Raw genomic sequence first — 25967 nt, 5'->3', positions numbered from 1 at the left:
GATCCCGAAAGTTCCACACGGGCGTTCGTGGAACAACACTAGTTATGCCGTCTTACGTCTGTCATACGGAACATCGAGGTATTGTGCCTTTCGATATTTCGTCTCTCACTGTTCTCGATGTAGCTGTTGCGCGTATCCGACAGTTAGCGGAATTCACCGGGATGCACTGGCAACGTTCCTTGAGCGACATTATTTTGCGATGGGCGATGAAAGCAAATGAACATAGCCATAAATTCAGCCCGCCACCCTTAATTTAACGATGAAGTCTTGACAGTGATCTTCTTGGCACCTCTGCACGCGCGTGACTCGTGGATTCCGTCGGACGCTCGTCGCGTCCTGTTGCCGTCAATCCGCTGGTATAAATTGGGGAGGGAAGATGGCAAGATGACATCGACGGTGTTCCCGCTCGTGCAGATACCCCAAATACCCCTTTCCGCCCGCGCTTCTGCTTCCGTTTGGATCGCCCGTTCTCCCGAGATGCGTTCGATTGTACTTGCCACTCTCGCCCTTTCCGTTGTATCAAGTGAGTCAGGGGTAACACTTGATTCCCGCATTGCCATTGAGTAGCGTGTTCTCTGCGCGTTCAGCTTCGGCTGCCGCCGCCGGCTCGTTCGCTGCTTCGACCATCAACGGTCTCCTGGCCCTTGCGCATGAGCCCCAATCCATTTACGCTCGACAGTCACTCGATCCTAGTACCCTTCCTGCTGCGGTCCGTTTGCAGATTTCAATGATGCATTGTCTTGTAGCCGCTCACACGCACTTCTGTCATATAGTGCAAACCAGCTTGCACTCCGATCTATACCACCTTGAATGTGCGTCTCGAGCCAGCTTGTTCTATACTAACGTGCGGTATTCACGATCCGATTATCATATTCCACAGGACTGCACGACTGCTGCATGTACCTGCACCATCACGAATGGCGATGAACTCGAGGGCTGTATCAACTGCCTGGTCTCTCTCTCGCCTACAACGTCTCAGATTCAGCTGGGACAGGAAGTTCTCAACAGTATGCGCATGTCTGTCGTGATCGTCTCGTGAAGTCGACTGATTTTTATTTGAATCAGACTATGATGACTTGTGTTCTGGAAGCGGGATCGCCGTCCCTTCGCTATCTGTACGTAGCCATATAAGATTGCACCTTTTTTTCCCATTTGTTGATGCTCCCTTTCGGCGCACGGTGTAGCTTTCGTATAGCGCCAGCCCATCCGCTTCGGTTGTTACCGCAACCAATACTCGTTCGATCATAACCGCCACAAACGTCGGCTTGAGCACTGTCGCATCTTCTTCGAGAACAATCACGGCGGCTGCGACTACAAGCTCCATCGCTGACTCTTCTAACACCAATGATGCATCTTTGGGCCCACAAGGTGTAAGCAGCAGTAGCAGTGTTCCCAGTGGGATTTTTGGCAACGGCGCGATGTCTATCGAAGTCTCCAAGGCAAGAGTTGCGTGTGGAGGTCTGTTTGCTGGTGTGGCTGTTTTCTTCGGTGTTCTGTGAAGCGTATAGTGCACCTATCTTAATCCTGTCTAACATGTTACTTTACGAAATCCATCATGTTTCTGAGTCTGCAAACCGCCATGCTGGAGCAAAGAAGAACAGGAGACGTGGGGAAATGATCGAGGCGGCAACGGGAAGCGCCGGGTTCGATGCGGAGCGCTAGTGCCGATCTCCGCAACAACTCAACCAGGCTTATGTACTTCTGTTTGAGATCCAGGTGGAGCGCACGGCGCACACAGCCTCCCCAACTTCGTCTTCACCGACGACGACGACGACGACGACGGCGACGGGGCGTGCAATGGTACACCGGCCAACCGACTCTCGCTTGCTGTCCAACCTACTCACACACGAACGAGACTACACGAAACAGCTCCTCTCCTTACTCGACTCGGCTTCACATGCATCTCTATCCTCCTTTGCCGCATATGCCTCGGCATCACCTCCCACTGTCTCGCGCGCCGTAGTGGCCGTCGCGGGATCGCTAGCGGGCGCGGACGACGCGCTGAGGAGATACGCGCAGTCTGTGGACGCATGGCGCGAACACCTCACGAGGCTGAAAGGCCTTGAGGACGATGTCGGAAACATCATGCGCGACCGCGAAATTTTGTGCGTCGCAACGCGTCCCGGACTCTTCTTGAATGCTGATGTCCCTGCCGTCAGAGTCACACGTCTCATCAAGGCCTCGAAACACCAGAAACCGACCCGCGACTCCTTCATAGCCAACATCGGACCCTCCCCCTCTTCCATGTCCCAGTCCTCTCTTAGCTCGTCCAACTCGACCTCTCCCGCTTCGTCTAAACTATCCGCCGCACAGGCCGAACTGCAAGCATGCGAAACACACCTTGCTACTAAAGAGCGCGAGCTCGATGCCATGCGCGTTAGCGCAGTTAGACAGGGTCTCTACGTGCGATGCACGGCCATGGTGGAGTGCGGCTGGACATGGGGAGAGATGGGAAAGGAAGGCCTGCGCGCACTGGAAGGCATGGACATGTCCAATAGCCATGGTGAGCTCTCATCAGCCCTATGTATATATGTGTTTGCCTTGCCCGAATCTGGCCTTCTGTCTCTCGCTGCTCCGGAAATAACCAAAATGAGCAGGCTTGTAGGCAGTGACATCTGATGCGACTAGCACAATAAACTTGCTCTGTGCCGGCCATCACTTACTAACTGTGCTGGTCGACATCTTGCTGATAACTTTGGATTTTACTGACTTGTTCTGTTTCTGTTTAGCGAACGACATACACAAACCATTACCAGACCCAATGCACCATCCACTAGGCTCAGACATGTCCTCACTAGGACCTTCACAGTCTGCGTCTCAAATTGCCCTCCCTCTCGAGAATGGATTTGCAGAGCATGGGTGAGTTGTTCATCATCATCCTTCCTCTGCTTCGTCTGACCCTTTGTATAGATGTATGCGCGCAGCAAGCCCTAATTCACACCGAGCCTCAGAAGAAAACGAAAGATACATGCTTCACATCGAGCCCGCGCACTCGATCTCAGAGTTCGTGCTCCCACAACGTATCGGGATGGAGCGCCGCATTACCGAGGAGGACGAGCCCCCAGACGGCAGCAGCTCCTCGGAAAACGGAGAAGCGGGCCCACTTCAGGTCGTAGAGAACGCCCGATTCGCGCAGGCGGCCCCCGAGGCCTCCGGCCGGACGGCGCTTCCCCGCCGGTTCACGTTACGCTCGCATCAGCGGCGGGGAAGCGGGAGCAGTGTCTCGGAACGCCTGCCGATCCCGCAGAGGGGCGGTTCGAACGGTATGACGTCAAGTGTGTCTGAGCCTCAGGTCGCGATGCCGAGGGAAAGGAAGACGAGCGGAATTTTTGGAAGCATCGCGGGCTTGTTCAGGAGCGGGCAGAAGGGAGATAATGGACGGTGGAAGACGCGGACGGAGAAGAATCTGAAGCAGGCGCGCAAAGGGGAGAGCGACAGCGAGGACGAGGCGCCTCAGCGCAGAATGCCGTTTACACGGAGGGCGTCGGAAGAGGAGACGGTTCGCCGCCGCCCGCAGGCGAACGGAAGTCCTGGTGGGCAGAGGCTGAAAAAACGGAGTTTACGACGAGCGCCTGATGCGGATACCAGCGCAGCGGAGAATGGGTGGGCGAGCGAGGGTGGCTTGGCGATGGGTTCAAGGACTCGGAAAGGGAAGGGAAGGGCAGAAACTTCGCTGGCTCTGGAAGTGCCTGCTCTGCCGTCTGCGACGACGCACAAGGCCAAGGTCGGTCGGACGCAGTCCATGTCTCAGGCGGGCCCATCGACGCTTTCGCACAATAGTTCGTTGTCGAGGACGAGTGGCATGAGCACGAGCTCCGCTCCTCCATTGGTCACGAACGTCTTCCGTAGAGTGTCTCCTGCGTCGGCGCCCCCAGTCGAGCATCCTCCGGGAGGCGGTATCACAGCTTCGCAATCCACGGGCGCAGTGAATCGCAGCACGTCGACAGCGCGCAAACGCGCATCGGCGCCTCCGACGAGTAAGGCGGCGACCTGGACGGGTTCCCATCCCCACCCCCAATCAAGCGCGCACACCCATGCTCGCGCAGCATTGTCTAACGGCCAGCCAGGCCAGCCGTCATTGATGTCGATCGTAGAAGGTGTGACGCGAACAAACAGAGACGGTTGGGCAGCACACACACGGGAAGTGGACCTCAGTCCGGCAAGTAGTCCTGATGCAAGCCCTGGGGGCGGCGGGCTGGTCAGCGTCAAGGCGCCGCCTCCGCTGAAAGACTACAATCTTCGAGGAGAAGGCGGAAAGGGCCTTGCGTTCGAGAGCGTCGTCGCGCCTCCACCTTTGACCGGCCCAGGCTCTGCAGGCACGAACGCGAAGGTGGAGGTTCCAAAGTCGCTCGAATTGGCCAGGCCGATGCCGATTCCTGCGAAGATGCCATTGCGGAGCGCTCTGAAGAGCCCGAGCCGGACGCCTTCCCCGATGCGTGCGCCGCCTGTTCACAGAATGCCTCAGCACTCATCGCCTCAACTACAATCGTCGTCGTCTAAGGCCATCGAGCAAGTTTTGCCCGACAAAGAGGACGACGACACTTCTTCTATATCGTCGTACGAGACAGGTCACGAAGTTTTCGACGATGAGCCAGAGCCAGAGGTTCCCCCTCCCCCACCAGAGAAGTCTGGCCCACGGTCAACAGGGTCAGACGTGTCTTCCTCAACCCTCACCGCGTTTGGGAATGCTAATGGAACTGCCAACGGAACCGCCGACGCGAACGAGGCGATCGCTCCGCCTGTTCGAAGAAAGTCCGTGCGGATGTCTCTCCAGCCTACTTTTTCTCCTACGCCGCCAGCCGTGGAAGACGATGACGATGGTCAGCTATGGAATGGCCCAAGAACCTCGAACGGAAAGGCGCATCTGGAGGTGGACGGCTTGTGGGTCGACTCAAGTGACGAGGATGAGGAGTACTCGAGAGCAAAGGCTGCGTTGCGGAGGGTGTCAAAGAAGAAGTGGTGAGCTCCTCACGTCAGATTTAGCATTCCAGACACGCGCTTGGATCTCTTTCTCCGCTCGTTTGACAAGGACAAGGACATTCACCCGATCAGCCTTTGCACAGCCAATTCGGCGCTCATATATGTATTCATGTGTATTCTGATTTTGATTTATTTTTTATTCCTTCAATTCGTTCTCTGTGATTGGTTCGTGCCCTTCTATACTTCTCATGGTATTTTCCTTGTTCGACTGCGTCCTTTTACTCTTGTAGACCATACTCTACAGCACGATAGTCCTAGTCACGATATCACCATTATTTTGCGACCGGATCGGCCAAGCCCCTCAGTCCCTTCCCCGCCATACGATACTCGACAATCGTCGACGTCATAACCTCGTCCCGAGAATTCAATTACATAATATAGTGACATCAAGCCAAACAAGTGCAAGCACAAATAATAAAGAAACTGGTGAAACGGCGAAGACAAACACATCTTCATCGTCGCGCCTCTTAGTGTCGAAGCCTCAGCATCTGTCTTATTTATCCCTACCGCCATAAGAACGCGCAATTCTGCCTCGCAGCATCCTGACCACGCTTCGCGACAGCACACACGATTAAACGAGCATGTCCGAGGAAGAGCAACACACGCAATCCGAAGTAACGCCAAAAGTTGAGGACGGTAACGCGCCGATCAACGTGAAGGTGCGCGTCTTATGCTCAGGCTGTTACGGCGGGCGTTGTGGGGCTGATTGTGCGAAAATGCTGGGATATCGACCCGCCGCAACGCTTATTGTGCGATGCGCGATCGTTGCGCTCGCGTGCGGCTCGGATGACGGCTTCTTCTGGGTGGCGTTGTTTGTGTAGGTCGTCACGTCCCAGGGGGAGGAAGTTTTCTTCAAGATCAAGCGCAACACGAAGCTGAGCAAACTACAAGGCGCATATGCGAATAAGGTGGGCAAGGACGTGGGCAGCATTCGGTGCGTTTGCATGGATATTTCATGTGGCGGGAGATTCGCTGAACTTTGCACTCTTGCTTCTTGTTTGAACGTGAATCTGGCATCGGGCGTGCAGCTTTTTGTACGACGGGAACAGAATAAACGATGATGACACACCCGCATCGTTGGACATGGAGGACAACGGTATGTGGATTCCTTGCCGCCCTTGATCGGCCGTATCTGATCGTTGGTTCCAGATACGATCGATGTGATGGTGGAGCGTGAGTTTTCACAAAATCAACAACCAACAGCGCTTGCTCACAACCATTGTCTGATATTTATAGAGGTCGGGGGTCAGGGGTCGATGTGATTCCTTTTGTGCATTTATATTGCTTTCTGCCTAGGTTATGTGTGTCTCTCTCCCGACTATTTGCTACCCTTTTTCCTTATTTCTCCTTAGCGCGTCTCTCTACGCTCCCGCCTGTCGTGTCATCGTCGTAATTCCATCGAATCAGCAATGTATCAACTCTTGTGGCATTCATTTGACACTAAGATGTTCCACTGACTTCTGCCAGTTGTCGAAAATCCAATGGAAGAGACCAGGGTCTTCTTGCACCCAAAGAGTTCAAACTTGACCTTCTAAAAGCCACTGATCACTTTGCCTCGCGACTGTAATGCAAATTGCCGTGTACAATATATAGACAAAGCGGGTATCGAGCGAAGGTACTATGACATACAGATGGCACATATATATGTACTTCGATGGTATCAAAAATATGGCTTGAGTGAATAATGGTACGGTGTGGATGGCCGCCCTAGATACGATCACGTCAAGTATAGGGAAGGGCACACGATCAAAGAGGTCCGATTTGTCCCTCACTCCCGCGTCCAGAGAAAAAGTGCAACAAGGGACATCGACACATTTTCTTGATGTCGGCTTAGACGAAGAACATTACTGCAGCGCCGGCGACACCTGCCATCACCATCGCCGCCTTCGATGCCTCCATGTTGATGACACCACTGTTTCTAGCGCTCGTTGCGGAGGTAGATGCAGCGGCCGAAGTTGAAGTGGCTTCTACTGTCGAAGAAGTTGCGGGGGAGCTGGTCACCGGGCTAGTGATAGTGGCTACGCTGCTACTAACGAGCGTGCTCGTCGGGACGGTAAGGGTCGGAGGAGACACCGTCGGAAGAGAAGTCGTCGGGGAAGTGATGGTGGCGGAATCAGTGGACTGGCTGGGCAAGTCGGAGCCTGTGCCAGTGGTAGAGAACAGCACAGAGCTGGCTATCGTGCTCACGCTCAGAGGGAGAGAGGGGCCAGAAATGCTCCCTGTGTCAGTCTCTGTGTGAGTTCCAGTGTGAGTTCCAGTGTGAGTTCCAGTGTGAGTTTCCCAGTGACTTCCGCTATTGGTCCCCGTGTGAGTTGCAGTATGAATTGCGGTTAGGGTTCCGGTATGCGTTCCGGTATGCGTTGTGATGGAGGCACCGGTATGTGATAAAGTGGTGGGCGCGGTGGATGTCGTCCCGTCCGAAACGGAGGGGAGGGACTCGGTAGACGCGACTGACACAGTAGTGAACGCGCTCGTGGCGATAGGTGGGGTCAGAAGGAGCTACAAGTCAAGAGTCAAGGTCAGGTCTTGGGAGACGGGAGGTAGCATACTGAAGAGGAAACTTGTCGACGAGCAACCTCAGGAGCAGCTTTAGCTACAACAATGCAGTGTCAGTGAGTATGCGTTGAATAGACAGGTGCTGAGTGCGGATGCATACCTCCCCTCGCAAGCACAGTCAAAAAGAGCGCGATGACGACGAAGCCTTGCATCATAGACTGTGAAGAAGCTGCAAACGCCTTTTTGGCCGGGTCTCAAGAGTGAATGAAGACGGGATGGGCTAGGAGATGCTGAAATAGAGATGGGGTATTTATATGGACACGGTCAGTCAATCAAGAATGCTGAGGGCGGTGCTTAACTGGCGTTGTTTGAGCCGTGCTGAGAGCGCATGTCACCCGGCAGGGTGCAAGAGGATGCCAATTGAGGACATCATCATGTTCCCTGCATGTGCGCGCGCCTAGATCCAGCGGCATGCCATGCCCGCGAATGGACATGCAGGAACTCAACTGGGTCAGCTGATGGAGGCTGTCTATGTCTGCAACTTCTCCTTGGATGGATTCGCATCATGAGGCCGCGTTCGCATATGATAGACAAGTGATCAAACAGCGTAGGATTCACTGACCGGCTTGGGGTGATTTGCAAGATGAAGCAGTGTGCTTGTGTGCACAGAAAGAGCAAGGACAGAGGTATGAGGGCAAAAATTGGATCATGCAGTGCAGGCGGTATACGTCGGTGACAGACTGTGTTATCACCGCAGCAGTTTTGGTAGTCATAGAGATGTACATCGAAGTTTCAATACGTTCCAGTCAGTGTTGTTCAAGCATCAAGATGTTCAACGCCGAGACACGCCGTGAGAGGTGCTTTGAGATTACGACGAGCGGCAGACGCAGAGACATCACCAGAAGAGACGGAGAGCTATCGTCGTGTTTTGCGTCCGGTCAGAGAGAATATAGGGCAGATCAAGACGCACAGTAAGGTCCCCGACAGGACCCCGACGTCGATGTAGTGAACCTCATAATCTAGCAGTCGAAGATTAACGAGTGGCTTTTTGTGAAAACATAGACATTGTGAACGTACTCGTGAGATAAGCCTGTCGTATATTCTGGTTCATCTGCGTAGGACTAAGCGAGACGACACAGTCGATGCAGGCTCCCAGTTCTCCAGCATTTGTACTCGAGCCACATGCGAGTGGGGTTGTCGTAATACAAAGTTATAAACTGGGATTGGATACGCGCGAGAGACTGTGTCATAGACCTAGTCCTCACATTGAGCGTGTTAATGATTGAAGTGTAGGAAGGTTGATACTTGATAGAATAAGGTGGTCCCAGCGACAATTGAGGTTTGACTCATTAAGCAAGCTGACGCAAAATCCGTGAACTCATTTGAATACGCGCACAGGAGAGAAGTCAAGTTGCTTTCAAGTTGCGGTAATGATTTATCTGTGTATCAGTGGCAGTTAGTGGCAAGCGATAACATACTGTATCCAGGTCTGATTGGTCCGTTTAGCGTCAAGCCCCACCTGGTACCTGAACCTGAAACCTCCTTGACAGATTGACAGTGCCAGCCAATCAAAAGATCTAGAAGCAATAGGAAGTGATCAGCAAGAGATAGAGAACTGGAAGGCTTCGAGATATCCGAATCATCCTCAGGCCTCAGGACGCACAGAAGAACAGTCAAGTTTTTTCTGACAAAACAAAACTAGTTCACTACTTCGCCGCCCGGGTGCTTAGTGAAATGGAGAACATCGAATCCTTGCCCATAGTGATCATCCCAAACAAACGTACTCTCGTGATTCTCTCTCCCAAATGCCGCAAGCAGCTTCTCTGCCTCTTCACCGCCATTCACGACGGGTCGCGCCTCGTTTTTTGTCTTGCTTTTCGCGCCTTGCCCCCAGATTTTCTTCTCGCCTTTCGTCAAGAACGTTCCGATGTGGCGAAACGTCAGGCTGATCCTTTCTCCTCCCTGGAACTGCTCCGCCGGGGACTTCGTCTTCATGGGGCGCTTGTCCGTGTGGATGCTGTGCATCCACTTATTGTTTGTGTCTAGGCCCATGACAAACATGGAGTTATGGGGCAGCGGGATGCGTTGGGTGATCCTCGGTGTGGCAGCTGCAGGATCTTTCTCTTTCTTCGTGCGCAAGAACATCGTGCGCTGCGCACCGAGACTGACGTTTACGATGTTCGACCCGCGGACGACGTCGACAGTCTTGTCAGAGTGCTCAGATATGTAGTCTGCACCCGTACGGTAGTGCTGAATGAGGACATGGTTCACGGGGTGGTTGAGCGCCTTCTCGACGTGCTGTCGGATTAGCGAGACAGTGGAAGAGAATGGCTCGAGCGGAGGGGTGAAATCAGTGGGATGGCGGTAGATTGGGAAGCTGGGCTTGATTTCAGAAGCAGTGTCACGAAACACTGGAGATAACGTACCTGCCATCAATGTCTACTGCTCCTTCTACCGCGACGAGACGTGGTACCTCTCCACCTCCATAACCTGGCCTCAACCTGTTGTTCTTGAACAAGAATGAGATTACGTACCTCGGTGAAGCATGGTGTGCCATTGTACCTCTTTTCTCAGATTCTCGAAGGCTATAGCACACAAATCTTCGGGGAGAATGTCGAGCACCAGAGAAGTATCACCCTCCCCTATCTTACCGATGTCTCCGCTTGAAGTTTGTTGGTCCTTCGACATGCGAGAAAGCTCGGTGACAGCAAAAGTGGTGGCGATATGATATGGCAATAGGACATAGCGAGATAGTTAAATACACAACTTGCGGGAACTGAAACGGCCTGATGACTCGGCGCGACAACTGACTGTCAGCGAATGAGACTCCGCATAAAGAACCAGAACGTTCCAGCCCGTAGTCTCATACGTTGCATGCTCAGAACAAGAGTAGATGTGATAAGCAAACCGAGGAAGGTAGGAAACATGAGGGGTAGAGTGCTGGATTGTGAGGTACATGATGGTGCATTGGTGTTACAGAGAACGAGAATTACAACAACACGATATCCGACTGTTATCCCAGAATGGAAAGCGAATACATCACATCGCAACATCCGCCGACACCCAACTCTAATATGATTGTTCAACACAGATTACGATGAACATCCATCGTCCATATAGATCTAGAAATCAACCCTCTTAAAGTCGCTTCCACACTTCCACAGATCCTTCGTACACCTCTTTATTCAACCAAAAATCGGCCATAATTCATGCTCGAAAACCGCCGCTAGGGTGCCGAATTGTTATGGTATCGGGGCTAGCTAATTGTTGAGGTCAAGTACGACCTCCGTCTTCTGACACTGGAGAGCCGATCCGGCTGGCTGTTTGGCGGTCACATGGGGTTCGGACCCGAAAAACTGGCTGTCAGGCAAGTCGCCCAACGTGGGGGGGTACCGACGCTTCCTCAACCACACACGCTCCTGAGGCGTCGGGATGGTGTCACTTGATGAGCTGTTGACCCATTCTACCGGTATGGGCCCATCTTCTTGGGAGTCGAACTGCAGGACGTTCTGGCGCAGGTCAGTGCTCCAAAATGGTTCAACCTCAGTAAGAGTGATCCAGCCCATGCGCAGGAGGCGCCATAGCCCCTGATAGGAGACTTTGAGTTTGTGCTGCTTGACATTCCGCAGGTGCCAATCGTGATCCACCAACGCACGGACAGGGTTGAAGGGGACAACCACCGCAGGATTGGGCTCCCACGCGAAATCGCGAATTTTGATTTTCTGCTCGATAAGTTCTCGGTGAATGGCTTCCGGGTCCTTCTTGGGAAGTTCCTCTTCGGAGACCACTTCAGTCGGTGCAGGGGATGGCGACCGTGCCTTCGCAGGTGATTTCAGATCTTGTTCCATGTCGATGTCATGATGGAGTGTCACGATAGACAGACTTCGTGTAAGAGGACTTAGTGTCTGGACTTGTGGCACAGCTATGGTGATACTGTGCTGATCAGAGACGAGGGATGGCGAGAGATGGGATACATTCAAAGAGGAAGGAGAAGGTGGTGGCGTCGAGGCGGGGTCAGTGGATTCTGCGAACCGCCGCTTCTTTGGAGAGGGCGGTGAAATAGGAAGAGGAGTTAAGCGCTTCCTAGGCGAGAGCGTTGAAGAATGGAGAGGAGTTGAAGCTGAAGTCGCGGCCATGGGCGTATGATCAAGAATGTCCAATGGTATGGATGCTTTACTCTTCTGGTTGAGATGTAGACTGGTGCGGCCTTGAGTGGAGTTGCGAGTGCGACGAGGAGACATGTTAAGACAGAAGTATGATTCGGGAGAGCAGAGATTGACGAAGTACAAGAGAGCGAGAAAACTGCTATAAACGAGCACGACGCGCGCTTATAAGTCACCGGACCTTCAATTGTTGTTGACTGAACCACGCACCTTCTACAACTGGAATAGTTAGAGCAACGATGCGGCGGAATCTTCTTTCACAGCGTGACAATTAAGTCAAGAACTTCTAAAGCGGGTTCGTTAGTACAACAATTGTCGTGTAAGGTGAGTTATTGTGAGATAGAACAGGGAGACAAAAGATGTCGAACAGAGGAGTGGTCAAACGATGATGGTGGTTCAAGAGAGACAAAGGTGACTGGACCCGCTCGCCATGAGTGCCAGCCGATCGAACTCGGCCCAATAAGGAAATCCATCACAATTAGCCGCGTGTTTTGCGCTTGTGCGCGTCTAGGTTTTCTCATCAGGTGACTCAAATCCGTATCAGATGTTTCACCTGCCGGATGTCTGAAGAAGCGCCTCGGCGAGCGCGCAAAGGGGGCTGCGAACCAACTTCCACATCGTGCTGGATTGCCATATCAGAGCTCGAACCCACATAGGCTGCGTCAGCGTAAACGTGGGTCCGTATAACGTACCTGTGTCCAATCTGGACTAGAACGGATACCACATTGGATGACAAGCCATCTACTCAAAAATCAGAAGAGGGTCGATGAGCAACCATCATTGGAGGAGAGGGTCATTATGAACGAGTCAAACACCGTACCTCAAACTTCGGGAACAGCGACCCATACAGGCGCGATCTCCACTGGAAGTCCAGCTTCCTTCCATGCCTTGTACCCTCCAACGACATCAGTAGCATTCAAGAGCCCAAGATCTTGTAGAGCAGCAGCAGCGAGGGAGCTCGTGTAGCCCTCCTGGCATATAATAATGACTCGCAAATCGTATCGAGTCGCGATCTCCAGCCGTCCGTCTGTACAACGCGGGTCAAAGCGCCATTCCAACACGTTCCGCTCAATGACGAGCGAGCCGCTAATGGCACCGTACTGTTCGCGCTGTGCCTGCGGACGGATGTCGACGAGAAGCACTGGCATGGGGATCGCCGCGTCGTGCAGCTCGTCGAACGCTTGCTGCGGCGACACCCGCTGAAGCCGCGTCCGCGCGCCTTCAAGGACCTGTGCAATCGAGCGGGAGCCCGGCGGCGGGAGCAATGGATCGATGAGGCGCTGCGCGGACTTCTGCATGACATCCCAGAGCGCGGCCTCATCATACGCGGTCCAGCCGATCTTGTGCACGCGCGCGATCCACCGCGTGCCCTCGTCGTACAGCGGCTGGATCCGTCCGACGAACTTGGACGATGCGAGCAGCGCCGCGCGCTGTACGTGCACGGATGCGGACCCGCAAATGAGGAGCGACGTCGGACCAGCGCCCGTCGTGGCGATCGCGAAGAGGTACTCCTTGAGCGCGAGGATGCGATGCAGGTGCTCTGCTACCTGACGCAGAAACTGTGCATCGTCCTTCTTGGAGAAGGTGAGGACGACCGCGACTTTTACCTCGTCAACGAGCCTGACTTTGCGCAGCGCGCGCACGGCGATCTTCTCGGCGACTTGGTCGCGGACATCGTCAAGCGTGCGGAGGGGTGCAGCGTCGTCTTTGGTAGCAGTGGTGGTGGTGGTGGTGGAAGGGGAGAAAACAGGAGTCTCGACGCTCGAGTTGCTAAGTTGTTCGCGGTGATAGACCCTGAAAGCATTATGGAAGGATAAGGGGCGATCTGTGGGAGGTGAGGGAAGACTCTTCGATGTGGATGTTGGGGATTGTTGTTTGGGAGATGGACCCTTTGTTAGCGCGTCCGTATCCATGGGGGATATTCCAAGTCTCAAGAAGGCGTTGTAGCTGCTCAACTAGTCAGTGAATATTCCAATATCGACCAGCTGGATCAAGTTTTCTATTTATCCGCCCACAGTATACAGGAGGTCTTAGTTTGTTGAACAGTCGGAACACTGCAACGGGACTGATATGACATACCTTGGTAACTGCGACTGAGTATAAATGAACGAGATGGCGTATGGCTTGAATTGTTAGTGTAAAGCCCTTTTTTGACCGGAACAAAGTTTGGTTGGGAGTTCGTGTTGAAAGTGTCGAAAGGCCGGATTTCGGTTCATGACCACGTGGTTCTCTCTCTTCCGCTCTTCGTTGCTCAGGCTGGTTCGGTCACGGCTGCAATCTCTGCTTCCTGTCCCAAGGTAAGTCTGTTCCATAGTTTTATCTATATCTATGCGGGTTGCTCACGTTTCTCGTGCTTGCTCCAATGCATTGACTTGACAAACACATACAGAAAATCAACATGTCGTTCATAACCGCCTTCTCAAAACCCTCTACTTCTGCCCTCACTCCCCTGCGCGCGCTGAAAACTCAGACACGCAGTATTTCATCTTCTCCATATGGCCGCACGCATGTCTGGAAGCGCCGTCCAAACAAACTCCCTAACCCTGTCGTTCCACAATTCCCGCAACGCGTGATCCGTTCGGACGGTTCCACGTTCACGCACTGGACGACATCCCCCCGCTCCGTGATACGCCTCACGCGCGACGTCACTAACAACCCTATGTGGAACGTTTCGTCGCTCACAAGCGAGGACGCCGAGGAGGAGAGCTCGACGACAGGTAGATTGGGACGTTTCAACCGCAGATTCGTCGAGGTTGGTGCTCGAGGCTCCGGTGGGCAGGAGGTCGATTGGATTGGCGAGGCAGAGGTTCAGGCACCAGAAGGCTCGGCTGGGAAGGGGAAAAAGGCATAAAGCATACGGCGTATATGCTAAACGCGAAGAGGCTCGTGCGACTCTACCTGTTACTGTGAGTCAACCATGTGATACAATTGCTCAACAGCACGTCGCCAGCTTTGTTAGAGAAACAACTCTTCTCTTCGTTGTGTTTACAGAACCTATATAGACGTGGTTGATCGCGTCCATTCCAGACACTCACACAGCACGCGACTTTCCCTCGATGTATCCTGTTAATCTCTGCATCGTCCCAGCAATCAGTCACAGATAAAAGAGTCCACATTCCCTATACACTCCTCGCGAGAAGAATGTGAGCTGTCATCTCTGCGATGCTGCAGACTCCGATGCAATCCATGGTGGAGACTGACATGTTCTGGTCTCCCTTGACATTGCCTTCGATGCCGTCTTTGAAACCTGTTCTTGCATAACCGATACACCTCAATGACCCTAAATCTCCTTTAAAGGCTGCTTCCAATTCGGTCGAAACAATCGTTGTGTGTGTGTTCGACGGTCGCAAACAGACTATTAGAATATATGCAAAAAATACACCAATTTCTCAAATATGTATCAGAAATCAAGAAATGAGCCTGCGCAATCAAGAAAAAGGGAGTCCTAGAAATGGTATTGTCTTGCACTATCATGATAATATCTAGAGGCCTCAAATGAGTGATATTATATTATAAAAGCATAACAAAGTACTCACCAAGTCAATTCCTACCAAGTTTCTTTAATAATCTCTATATTAGGTATAGTGTTGTGCTCTTAAATAAATTATGAGTGATAAACTTCTGCCTCTGCTAAAATAAAAGCATCTCCTAGCTATAAAGGGTTTTCTCGGAAAAAATCGAACTTTTTAGGGTCTGGTCAGCAATAAATAAGATTTTGTATCAATTGTTAGCAAATCTCATATAAATGCTGCAATTGTTGTCAATTGTGAGAAATTGTCAGCAATTGTCCACAATTGGCAGGTAATCTCTTATCAGCAATTGTCAGCAATTGTTGTCAATTAGACACCATTAGCAAGATACAACAATTGCTGGTAATCTGTCCTTAACCTCATTGCTAACAATTGTCCACAATTGTCCACAACTATAATTGCTTTTTAATCCTGCCCAATCTTAATATCATATCTGCTCTTTAACCTTTCTTGGATCTTGTTGGATCTTGTCCAATACTGTTACACTCTATTACTCTATCTCTAAGTCATATTAGGATGTACTATGGCATGCTGCCCATGGCCTTAGCTAATTGTTAGCAATTGTTGGATATTATTGGATCTAGGGCTAGGTTGTAGACTTGGAGATTATTGGAAAATGTTAACAATTATTGAGTATCTAGGAAGAGTTTTTAATAGGTTGAAATTTTATGAGTTTAGTAGAATAGAATTAGTAAATTAGCAGCCAAATAAGTTAGGCTCAATTACAGCAATTTGTGACAATCTTGTTTGGAAGCTATTGTAAATTGCTGACAAATGCCAGGATTTGCCAGGAATTGCTGCTAATTGTTAGCAATTGTTAACAATGTCCAACAATTAATAGCATTTGGCAGGAATTATTAAGATTTGTTAAAAAATAGGTAATATCAATGTAAAAGTTTTGATTTTTGTCTAGGTTGGTCCCTTATACCTAGCTCTTACTGAATAAATATATAAGAAAGACTATAATATAATAGTTTGCCCATAGTGTTTGAGCCCTCTATACAATAACTATATTTTCTAATAATCCCTAAAAACTTCTTTGAGTTCTCTTTATATATTAATAATAATAAAAAGACAACAAACAATGGCTATTTGTAAAATCCTATATATAATAGTGATGATATCAAATTCTTGATTAAGTTTAGAAAACTTGTTTTCCAATGGCTAATAATCTACTGAAATAAATATATCTTGGATACTTTAAATAACAAAAAGTATATCAAATAACCATATTATAGATGTTAATATGAATATTAGCAAAGTAATGGCAAACATATAATATTTAGCTCTAGATTTGATTGTTCCTTGGCTATATAACTTTAGACAATACTAAAGGTTTGAAAAGATGGCATGAACTTGCTAGAAAAGATATGTCAAATAAAGAACTAAGGCAGAATAAATCCCTAGATATTTGAATTTTTAGATAAGTTTTTTTTATTAAAATAAAGACAATAATAACTTATTATAAAAGAAGGAGTGTATGACTAATCACAAACTAGATCCTAGAAGGACAAGGCTAACATGCTAAATAGTTTTAGGGCTTTCAGATATATTTATTCTATGGCTAAGATTATAGATGTAAATGAGAGGGGTATAAAGTAATCTATACTATAAGTGATGGCAATTTCTATATGACCAATAGATTAGAGAAAGAAGATATTGATTGAAAAAAGTTCCAGCATGACCTATAAATTTATTATATTGATGCCTAATTAGTTGCATAGCTACTAGAGATCACACATACCCATATATTAGAAGAATTATCCTGATCTACCTATCCTACAGCTATTCCCCAGTAAATCCAAGTTCCATAATGTTAGGCTCAAACAAGACATACAAGACATTAAACACTCTGCAAAACTAGCCGCTTAGAATGATTACAGATTACTCTAATAGCTTGAAAACTAAGTAGGCGAAGAAGATCCAATAGTATAGGGCTAAAATATTTGGTATTACAGAGAGATATATCCAGGCTTACAAGACCAGGACTCTATGATCAATATCAGCTAATTGTTGTGCTACATGCTTTGGTATTCTTGGAACACTGCATACTGCTAAGGCTCCACCTTTACATATCAATCCATGCTTGCACCTGAATAGACAACCTAATAGGATAGATTAGTGATAAAGCTTCGGAACTAGAGTCTGCAAGTGGAACTCATCATCAAGAAATCTCTAACCTCCTATGCTCACATTGTGAACAGAAATGTGGGTCTATGTATTACCCATCTTTCCAAGATAGATGAGCAAACCACTGTGCACTGTGTATCTCCTATTCAAGTCTATCATGATGGGATGCCCAAGTTTAGTTTTACACAAGTGCTTAATTATCATATTTGATTACCTTGGTTCTGCCCTTCCTTTATAATGTAGAAAAATCAATGCACATTTATAGAATATTGCTTACAAGATAGCTTGACACTAATTCAATGATCATGTAATGCACCATAAAGAGATGAACACAATACACTTCAAAGCTGTGTCACTTTTCTTTAGAACAACAATTTCAGAGGCTAGCATCAAAGGCAGGGATATGGGCATATAGGTAGTATACAGGCATATAAGCAGTGCAGTGAGAGCTAGTGAGAGTTAGTTGGGATCATGGAATCAGGGATTGAAGGCACTATATCTGCGATGCTAGATGGTAGCCTGATGTAGATGTAAGGGTGCAATGGTCAAGGAGTCAATCAATATCATATAAGCATCTTCCTCATCTATACAACAGTAGCCCTGGAAACACCTGAACAACAACTCCCATCGAGATGGACATCCACAGAGATGGTGTCCTGCACAGCGCTGGATGTCAAAGAGATAAATGACTCAAGAGGGCTGATCCCCAGCAGTGCACATAGCAAGCGCCTCACTCTCTGGGTATCGAAGATGTTCGCAGGCTTGCACTTGCTGCACACACAAGGCTGATGGGAAGCCAGGACAGTACGGTATCCATAGGTACAGCTCTATGATATGGTGGTCTATCCCTTCAGGCTGACGCTCATCCTCGGATGGACTATCAGTGATGGAACGAAGGGGAGAATGCCCTTTCTCTACGTGAATGCGCTGTCAACATGAAGCCTGTTTGTTATGCACACCGTAATTACATACCCGGACATAAACAGTGCAGACACTCAGTGCTCATCTAGCACAATGAATGCGAGCTTGGTCTATGTCTGCCTCAAAAATGCGCATGAAATGCTCACCATCTTCTAATAAAGCTCACCGGTTTCCTATGAGACCTCTGCAAACTCGACCCTCTGTTGTCTTTAAGGGCCTGTGTTCAAAATGGATCTACAACATGACTTGACAATACAGTGCTGCCCTGTACGAAGGAGATTGCAACGGTAGGGTGGAGGGGTGGTTTTCGAGCTTTTGAGATTGTAAGGGTCATCAGGAGGCTGAGTTTATCGAAGGGTGATCAAAATGAATGAGAATTTAACGACACAAGAGAGTGGAAGCAGGGTCACGTACAATGTCCAGCAGTGGATGCTCTCAGCTTTTCTGAGAGATCCTCAGCTTGAAATTCCTCCTCTCTCGACTTTGTTTCCGTTCCGAAGCACCAGCGACCAGCGATACGCATTCACATGGGACTCCAAGATGGTCGGGCCCGGTGGTCAAGGTGGGAACGGACTGAGGTATCGATGGGGATCGGATCGTTCCAATATCTTCGTTTCTCCACTCGTGTCAGAGGGATACATTATAGAGTTATCGCCTGCACACTCCTGCGTGTGATGAAGTCTCTCGTTGGAGTCCAAGATGACGTTCAGGCATTTTATCACTAGCGACGACGGTGTTGTCAGATATGGATATCCGGAGACTATGTCAGAGTGAAGGAGGATAGCCAATGTTGCTGCATTTGGGACACTGGTCAGTGTCAGCGGTTGTCGCCGCAAAGTGCCGCTGTCTTCCACTCTACACTAAACCATGTCCTCCGAGCACAATTTGCTCGCCCCTCTTCACGTAAGATATATCCAAAATCTAGGCAACGTGCGTATCTCCTCCAACCCCAGGTCACACCAGCATGGCTCAGCAACGCATGATTGACGCGCTCCACGGCAGAGCAAAGATGATCTCGCCTACCACCTCACTGCGCACCTGCGCATGAACGCGGTCTACTGGGGCCTCACTGCGCTGTGCGTCATGGGCCGCAAGGACGCGCTCGACCGCGACGAGATGGTCGAGTACGTGATGAGCTGCTGGGACGACGAGGCAGGTCTGTTCGATCTGATCTCTGGGAGAGCGTGAAGAGCTGATCGAGGCGGGTGGGGCACTCGGGGGTGTTGATGGGGTGTTGATTTTGGGTTGCGCGAGCAGGCGCGTTCGGCGCGCACCCGGAACATGACGCGCATATCCTCTCGACGCTGAGCGCTATCCAGATCCTCGTCATGCACGACGCGCTCGATCGCTTGGACGTCCCTCGTGTCGTCCGATGTACGCTCTGCTTCTCTCGCCTTACCTCCCGGGGCTTACGCACTCGACTTCCGCTAGTTATACTCTCCCTCCAGCACCCCTCAGGCGTCTTCGCAGGGGACGCATTCGGCGAACTCGACACGCGCTTCCTCTACTGTGCCGTCTCCGCGCTCTCCCTTCTCGGCGCGCTCGACCAGCTCGACCGTGACAGGACCGTCGCGTACCTCGTGCAGTGCCGGAACTTCGACGGCGGGTTCGGGAGCGTCGCCGGTGCGGAGAGCCACGCTGCGCAAGGTGTGTCGCGGTGCCCGCGTCCCGTCTTTGCCCTCGTTCTGATCGTCTTTGCGTCTGGCAATGCACGGACGACCCGACTCGGCGCGCACAGTGTTCGTGTGCACGGCTGCGCTCGCGATCCTAGACAGGCTCGACGTCGTCGACGTGCCGACGCTGGGGTGGTGGCTCGCTGAGCGACAGATGCCGAGCGGCGGGCTCAACGGGCGCCCCGAGAAGCTCGAAGACGTGCGTGTTCTACCTCCCGCACGCTCGCTTCATGACGTACTGACGTCCACGCACGCTCTGCCAGGTATGTTACAGCTTCTGGGTGCTCTCCTCGATGTCGATCTTGGACAAGATGACCTGGATCGACACCGACAAACTCATCGCGTTCATCCTCTCCGCGCAGGTCTGTCGTCGTCTTTCATTTCCTTTCTTTTGCCTCATCACCTTCGTCGATCCTGACGCCTCTCTTTGCTTGACACAGGATCCCGACGCAGGCGGGATCGCCGACAGACCGGGGAACGTTGCAGACGTGTTCCACACGCTATTTGGGCTCGCGGGGCTCTCGCTGCTCGGTTTTCCGGGTCTGGTCGACATCGACCCCGTGTACTGCATGCCGGCGAGCGTCATCGAAGCGAGGGGGCTGCGCAAGGGCTGGAAGGCGCTGCCGAGGCGCGAGTCGTGAATCTAAAAGACTGGGCGGTTCTGTGTGTAGTATGTCGTGCACCAGGCTTGGATTTGGGCTCGGGCTCGTGCTTTTGAGGTGCGCGTTTCTCCTGTGCGGATAATGCCTAGATCATAGTCCGGACTAACGATGTCGATTTCGCAGGAAGAGACGTGTATTCTAATGTACCAAGTATTTTGTGGAATGCGAATGTTGCGTGTGTTCTTCCATGGTCGTGTCCGCATACTCGCGTGTACATTTTTTCTGTCGTCTTCGGCGCTCGATGGTCACTGGGTTGTCCTCAATGGTGCGCGCGTTCGGTGGTTTGAATTTTGAGTGTTCGGCTGATGTGATCGACCAAGATCGGCGAGATCTAGTGATCGATGTTCATTCAACCAGCTGCATTAGGTATGATAGCACATTGTCGTGATCCTTCATGCTCCTACCGTCCAGTGCAGTTGATGGCTCTGGTTCGCGTACGCTTGAAAGAAGGAGAGATTACACCTTCTGGGGTCGACCCGCTTCGACCCGCCGAGCCCCGAGGGCGAAAGTAGCTCTAACTCCCGCGCCCATTTCAGTTGTATGCGTGACATATATACTTGTTTACGGACAGCATAGCAACGGCGAACGCTTCAAATTCTTCCTTGTATATACACGCCGCACTTTCATCTCTAACACTCACCATCTCTGCTCGTCCTTCGTTTCGCGACACGCACGTCGACCGTGCACTGACCGCAATAAGCCACCTATCACACCCTCGTTTTCCCTCGTTCGTTGACGTGCCCGTCGGTGCGGGCCTTTGTTCCGAGAATAGCGCAAATTATTCTTCCGCGCGTGCGTAGCCAGGGCGGAAGCATATTAGCGGGGGACTTACCGGAATAGGCAAGCGAGGTGCGTGGACGCGGTCTGGTGCCATGTTGGTTGTGTGGTCGCCTCGCGTCGTGCCCGTCTCTGCCTGCGTCTGCTCTCCCCTGTAGGCAAGCCACGAGGCTACTGATCGTCCGTAGTCGCTGCTGCCGCCGCCGCCGCCGCCGAGACCCCTCCTGGTCCATCGTGCCCGCTGCGCCCCCTCCCGCGCTCCAGCCAGACGCACCGTACCTCAGAAAACCCACAAAAAAATTACGTTCACACACCCCACCGCTGCGACACCGTCCCCCTTATCGACTAATCTCCTTCTCCCTTGACGAGCCTCACTATCCTCTTCCTCGTTCTCGTTCTCGTTTCCTCTCTTCTTGCTCGGAACTGTTCGGACTTTTGTATACTTACCAATGCCATCATCACCACAGTACCCTTCGCCTATTCTCCAACCCTCCGCTAACCCGTCGCAGTCACACTCTCAACCCGACTCCCCACTGACCGATCCCGACGCGCGCCGCGCGCCGCACACGCCAGGACCGCCTCAACCGACGTCGAGCCCCTCGCCGCACCCAACGTCCGAAGAGGGCTACCCGTCGTGGCTCCCGAAGCGCCCGTCCGTGCCCGTGCCCGCCTCCACCGTGCAATCGTCGACAATCAACATGCTCGCGAACGAAGCCAGCCCCGGCGCCGGCCCGAGCGAGATGGGCGCGTGGGGCGGGCGCAAGCCGACGCCGCGCTCGGTGCGCATCGTCAGCCTGCAGGACTCGTTTGGCTTCCGCCGCGAGCCGACTGACCAGACTGCGTTCACGGCCGCGCCAGGCGCGCCCCCCGTCGCGCACTCGCGGGTGTGGTCGCGCGCGACCGGCGCCGGGCTGTCGCCGACGGTGTTCTCCCCGACGGTGGACGGGCGACTTGGGCAGGCGCAGGCCCCGCGTTTCCGGGCGTGGGGGCTGAACCTGCGGCTGCTGCGGGACCCGTCGTGGCGGTCGCGGCTGCACTTCTTCCTCTTCCCCCTCCTCGTCTTCTTCCACGTGCCGCTGCAGACCTTTTTCGACTTTAACGCTGTATTTATACTTATCCAGTGAGCCCGTTTCCTCTTCCGTCGAGCGACGCGTCGGCGGGGTTTCGATGCGATCCCATGCGCGGCGGGCTTGCTGACGTGTGACGTGCAGAGTCTCCAAGTTTCCCAATCCGGTCGCGCCTGGCGTGCCCGGCTCCGGTCGGAACTGGGCCCTGGGCGCCGCCGCCTACGTCGCCTGCTGGTCGGTCTGGATCATCGCCGTCTTCGTTGGCTATGAACTCGTCTACTCCTTCTACCGCCGCTGGAGGTTCAGTCAGTCTCCAAAAATCTGAAAAAAAAACATACCCACCCGCTGACACACACACTGCACAGAACGCCCCCTCATCCTCCCGCTCTACCTCTCCACGCCCGCCTTCAACCTCGTCTCCATGACTTCCTACACCCACTTCTGCTTCATGCAGCACATACGCGCCTCCGCCTTCCCGCGCCTCAACCCCGACGCGAAACTCCCCGCAACAAACCCCCACGCCCGCACCCACGAGGGCTCCCTCCGCGACGCCCTCGCCGAGACGTGCTACTTCTACTCCCAGAATCTGCCCACCGTCGCCCTGCTCCTGCCCCGCGCAGGCATCGCCCTCGCGCTGCTGCTCCAGTTTTACAGCCCCAAGCAGCTGCCCGGTGGGCTCACCCTTGCGGACGTCGACGCGAGCATCGCGAGGCGCGACGAGACGTATTTTGACCAGGGGACCGGCACGCTCTCGGGGTACGCCAAGGGTGTGCTGATCGCGAACGCCGCTTGGACCGCGTGGCGCGTCCTCGTCCTCGTCATCAGCTGGTGAGTCACTCGCGCGCTCGCTTGCACCTCGTAGGAAAATCTCACTCCATGGGCACGCGCATCATGTCGCTGCTGCTACAGGACGGGTCTCTGGCTCTTCAGCGGGTATGGATGTGCTGGCATCTGCGGGCCGCGCTCGCGCTGGGAAGAAGAAGAGGCGGAAAAATCGCGCGCGCTGTACTTTGACGAGAAGGGCGCGCACTACGATCCTGCGATGGCCGCGGTGCTGGCCGAGGTGGCCGCGGCCGACGCGCTCCCGTGGAGCTGGAAGGAGTGCACTTACCTGCGTGTGCAGGAGGCGTACGAGTTTTGTCTCACCTTGCAGCCGCCGCTGACCGCGCGCGGAGCGATGACGGGGAAGAAGGCGCACGGGGCAGACGTGCCGGAAATCGAACGCCAGGGCGGATTCGATGGTATGGAGCAGGTGCTCGCCGCTGTCGGTCTCGGTGGTGGCGCAATCCCGCAGCCCGGGCGGCGGGGCATGTTGTCTCAGAATCTGTTCGACACGCCGAAGGAAGGTGGGACGCGTGATAGCAGTCTCGCTGCAGGCGTCATACCCAAGGTGGAACGGCAGGACGACGACGGGACAGGCAAGCTCCCGTACCCGTTCACGGGCTTCGGTGCGAAGCAAGAGAAAGACGGGTCGAGCCAGGAGCAGATCCCGTTCCCGCCCTCGCCCGCGCCCGAAGACGTCGAGACAGACGACTTTATCGAAGACGACGAAGGACTGGATGAGCTGGACGTGGATCCGCTCGACGGGGAGTTTGGTGAGAGCTTTATGGGCGAGGGGCTCGAGTACGTTCAGGAGGAGACGGAGCCGCGCACAAGCGAGGATCCGTCCTCCTTCTCCGGGCGCGCGTCCAACTCGCTTTCCAGCCTCGGCCAGCCGGTGTCCACCCGCTACCCGTTCCAGTTCCGCCATCCCACGCGCGGCGGGAGCCTCTCCTCCGCCTCGCACCACACCCCGCAGTCAAATTCGACGTCCACGCACACGCGCTCGACGCGCAACTCGCGCAGCACGCGCTCCACCGGCAACCGCGAGTCTTCCGACTCGCCCATGTCCCATGGCACGTCGTCCGGCGCGCCCAGCCCCGTCGCCGCGCGCGGCACGGGCCTCATGGGCCTCATCGGGAGCATGCCCATGCCCCCGCGGCACCCTACGACCGCCGGCCAGCGCAGACAACGCTCGGGCACCGTCCCGATCCCGTCCTCGCCGTCCCCCGCGGGCACCAGCAGCGGCCCCGGCCTCGGCCCCATGTCCTTCCCGCCGCGGATGCAGGCACGCACGCGCACGGAGAGCGCAGAGACGGACGTAAGCCCGCAGGTGCTGTACGAGTCGGACGGCGAGCAGGAGGTCGTGGGCGCGATCGATCTGGGGCGCAGCGCGTCGGAGGACGAAGGCCAGGCGCGGACGGGCCAGGCGTCGCCCGAGCCAGAAGGGTCGCAGGAGGCGCTCGAGCAGGAAGACAGCGTCGGCTTGCTGTCACACGCGCCGAGCCCGAAGGGCTCGTTCGGCGGCCTCAGGGCTCGCGCGGGCAGCGCCGTGTCGCTCACGCGGGGCGCGCGCTCGCGCTCGCGGCACACGAGCTCGGGGTCTGGGTCGCGCAGCGGCTCGAACTCGCGGCACAACTCGAACGGCAGCCCTGCCGGGGGGTCCGCGGTGTCGCTCGCCCTCGGCGGGCGCGGCGTCGGCCGCGGGCACGGGCACGGGCACGGGCACGGGCACGGGCACGGGCACGGGCACGGGCACGGGCACGGGCACGGGCACGGGCACGGGCACGGGCACGGGCACGGGCACGGGCACGGGCACGGGATCCGCACGCGGACGCAGTCACTCATCCAGAGCGTGGCGTCCGCGTCGCGCTCGAGCGTCGAGCTCGTCACAGGGCGCCGTGCTCGCGCGCAGTCGGTCGTGCGGCTGGAGGACTACGACGACGGCGATCGAGGCACGATCACGGGCACGGAGAGCTCGCCGTATTACTCCGAGGACGCAGAAGCGCTGAGCAGCCCCGAGAACTACACGTTCGGGCGGCCGATTGCCGGCGGCGCTGGGCTCGCGAGGCGGGCGGGCGGGCGGCAGCAGCGGGAGGCTGAGCGCGAGCGCGAGCGTGAGGTCGAAATTGAGGAGGACAAGACGGATGGTGAGATGGGCTTGGGCATGGAGATAGAGATGGGGATGGAGATGGGGACGGGGATGGAGACGTCGGAGAACGCGCTGCCGAGCTCGGCGTCGAATTCGCCGCCGCACCAGCGCCGCCGCGTGCAGTCAGCCGTGTCTGAGATCGCGCCGTCGGAGCGCACGCTGTTGCCCCCTCTCCCGCAGCCCACCGTGCTGTCCCCGCCGTCCCCACAGCCCATCCCGACGCGCTCCGTCGCGAGCCCGTCGGGCACGCAGTATCTCAGCGCAAACGAGGACGTGAGCACCGCCGCGCCGTCATTCGTCACGGCGCCGCCGACGGTCGAGGGGCACACGGACTCGAGCGGCGCGACGCCGTCGAGCTGGGGCGGACTGGAGCATTACATGGAGGGGAGGGACTGGAAGCCGGTGTAAAAACGTCTGGTCCGCGCGGCTGCAGCCTCTCGCTGCATCTCACGAATGAATGAACATGGCGTGCACGACGCGTGCTTATCTGGCATCGCTCACGACCCTCGCGATGCGTTTCTGCTTTCCGCCTTCCGGCCTTCGCTGTTTTCATTTCATCTCATTGCTTGTGTTTTTTTTGCTTCTTCCTTCGTCTTT

General features: G+C 53.8%; 12 protein-coding genes across 12 annotated transcripts; 5 read left to right on the top strand and 7 right to left on the bottom strand.

Annotated features, from left to right (window-relative positions):
- Positions 1-477: 477 nt before the first annotated feature.
- On the top strand, positions 478-5363 carry HETIRDRAFT_446573 (uncharacterized protein; the record flags this gene model as incomplete). The annotated part of the gene is made up of 11 exons (XM_009553339.1): positions 478-523; positions 588-709; positions 774-812; positions 881-1007; positions 1066-1115; positions 1185-1458; positions 1567-1643; positions 1717-2105; positions 2160-2503; positions 2730-2859; positions 2911-5363. The coding sequence occupies 11 exons, from the start codon at positions 478-480 to the stop codon at positions 4961-4963; spliced, it is 3651 nt and encodes a 1216-aa protein (XP_009551634.1). The 3' UTR covers positions 4964-5363.
- Positions 5364-5561: 198 nt separating this feature from the next.
- On the top strand, positions 5562-6401 carry HETIRDRAFT_37775 (uncharacterized protein; the record flags this gene model as incomplete). Its single annotated transcript, XM_009552856.1, has 5 exons — positions 5562-5639; positions 5802-5914; positions 6009-6076; positions 6130-6153; positions 6217-6401. The coding sequence occupies 5 exons, from the start codon at positions 5562-5564 to the stop codon at positions 6240-6242; spliced, it is 309 nt and encodes a 102-aa protein (XP_009551151.1). The 3' UTR covers positions 6243-6401.
- Positions 6402-6547: 146 nt separating this feature from the next.
- On the bottom strand, positions 6548-7743 carry HETIRDRAFT_436614 (uncharacterized protein). The gene is made up of 3 exons (XM_009553338.1): positions 7637-7743; positions 7530-7573; positions 6548-7479 (listed from the first exon to the last, which is right to left on the bottom strand). Exons 1-3 carry the CDS (start codon positions 7689-7691, stop codon positions 6811-6813), a joined length of 768 nt encoding a protein of 255 aa, XP_009551633.1. The 5' UTR covers positions 7692-7743; the 3' UTR covers positions 6548-6810.
- Positions 7744-9174: 1431 nt separating this feature from the next.
- Positions 9175-10164, bottom strand: HETIRDRAFT_328365 (uncharacterized protein; the record flags this gene model as incomplete). Its single annotated transcript, XM_009553337.1, has 3 exons — positions 9175-9853; positions 9903-9957; positions 10011-10164. The coding sequence occupies 3 exons, from the start codon at positions 10162-10164 to the stop codon at positions 9175-9177; spliced, it is 888 nt and encodes a 295-aa protein (XP_009551632.1).
- A 572-nt stretch (positions 10165-10736) lies between these two features.
- HETIRDRAFT_422145 (uncharacterized protein) lies at positions 10737-11717 on the bottom strand (the record flags this gene model as incomplete). Its single annotated transcript, XM_009553336.1, has 1 exon — positions 10737-11717. One exon carries the CDS (start codon positions 11715-11717, stop codon positions 10737-10739), a length of 981 nt encoding a protein of 326 aa, XP_009551631.1.
- On the bottom strand, positions 11713-13552 carry HETIRDRAFT_480898 (uncharacterized protein; the record flags this gene model as incomplete). The annotated part of the gene is made up of 4 exons (XM_009553334.1): positions 11713-11778; positions 11850-12261; positions 12332-12380; positions 12460-13552. The coding sequence occupies one exon, from the start codon at positions 13550-13552 to the stop codon at positions 12461-12463; it is 1092 nt and encodes a 363-aa protein (XP_009551629.1). The 3' UTR covers positions 11713-11778; positions 11850-12261; positions 12332-12380; position 12460.
- HETIRDRAFT_327953 (uncharacterized protein) lies at positions 11969-12160 on the bottom strand (the record flags this gene model as incomplete). The annotated part of the gene is made up of 1 exon (XM_009553335.1): positions 11969-12160. One exon carries the CDS (start codon positions 12158-12160, stop codon positions 11969-11971), a length of 192 nt encoding a protein of 63 aa, XP_009551630.1.
- A 485-nt stretch (positions 13553-14037) lies between the features above and the next one.
- Positions 14038-14490, top strand: HETIRDRAFT_430081 (uncharacterized protein; the record flags this gene model as incomplete). The annotated part of the gene is made up of 1 exon (XM_009553333.1): positions 14038-14490. One exon carries the CDS (start codon positions 14038-14040, stop codon positions 14488-14490), a length of 453 nt encoding a protein of 150 aa, XP_009551628.1.
- Positions 14491-14930: 440 nt separating this feature from the next.
- Positions 14931-15113, bottom strand: HETIRDRAFT_174807 (uncharacterized protein; the record flags this gene model as incomplete). Its single annotated transcript, XM_009553332.1, has 1 exon — positions 14931-15113. The coding sequence occupies one exon, from the start codon at positions 15111-15113 to the stop codon at positions 14931-14933; it is 183 nt and encodes a 60-aa protein (XP_009551627.1).
- Positions 15114-19087: 3974 nt separating this feature from the next.
- Positions 19088-20534, top strand: HETIRDRAFT_329164 (uncharacterized protein; the record flags this gene model as incomplete). The annotated part of the gene is made up of 7 exons (XM_009553331.1): positions 19088-19150; positions 19223-19376; positions 19475-19594; positions 19652-19867; positions 19959-20092; positions 20157-20255; positions 20334-20534. 7 exons carry the CDS (start codon positions 19088-19090, stop codon positions 20532-20534), a joined length of 987 nt encoding a protein of 328 aa, XP_009551626.1.
- Positions 20535-21262: 728 nt separating this feature from the next.
- On the bottom strand, positions 21263-21587 carry HETIRDRAFT_436611 (uncharacterized protein; the record flags this gene model as incomplete). Its single annotated transcript, XM_009553330.1, has 1 exon — positions 21263-21587. Exon 1 carries the CDS (start codon positions 21563-21565, stop codon positions 21263-21265), a length of 303 nt encoding a protein of 100 aa, XP_009551625.1. The 5' UTR covers positions 21566-21587.
- Positions 21588-21781: 194 nt separating this feature from the next.
- On the top strand, positions 21782-25778 carry HETIRDRAFT_455219 (uncharacterized protein; the record flags this gene model as incomplete). The annotated part of the gene is made up of 4 exons (XM_009553329.1): positions 21782-22452; positions 22544-22704; positions 22765-23227; positions 23309-25778. 4 exons carry the CDS (start codon positions 21782-21784, stop codon positions 25776-25778), a joined length of 3765 nt encoding a protein of 1254 aa, XP_009551624.1.
- Positions 25779-25967: the final 189 nt, after the last annotated feature.

This window comes from Heterobasidion irregulare, assembly GCF_000320585.1.
Source record: "Heterobasidion irregulare TC 32-1 unplaced genomic scaffold scaffold_11, whole genome shotgun sequence".
NCBI lineage: Eukaryota > Fungi > Basidiomycota > Agaricomycetes > Russulales > Bondarzewiaceae > Heterobasidion > Heterobasidion irregulare.
This window is presented reverse-complemented; position numbering and strand designations above follow the sequence as displayed.

Excerpts from the sequence above, each read along its gene's own strand:
- HETIRDRAFT_436614 (XM_009553338.1), bottom strand. The coding sequence starts at position 7,691 with ATGATGCAAGGCTTCGTCGTCATCGCGCTCTTTTTGACTGTGCTTGCG. Across the intron at positions 7,574-7,636 it reads GACTGTGCTTGCGAGGGGAG|CTAAAGCTGCTCCTGAGGTT; the intron begins GTATGCATCCGC and ends GCATTGTTGTAG. Across the intron at positions 7,480-7,529 it reads GTCGACAAGTTTCCTCTTCA|CTCCTTCTGACCCCACCTAT; the intron begins GTATGCTACCTC and ends CTTGACTTGTAG.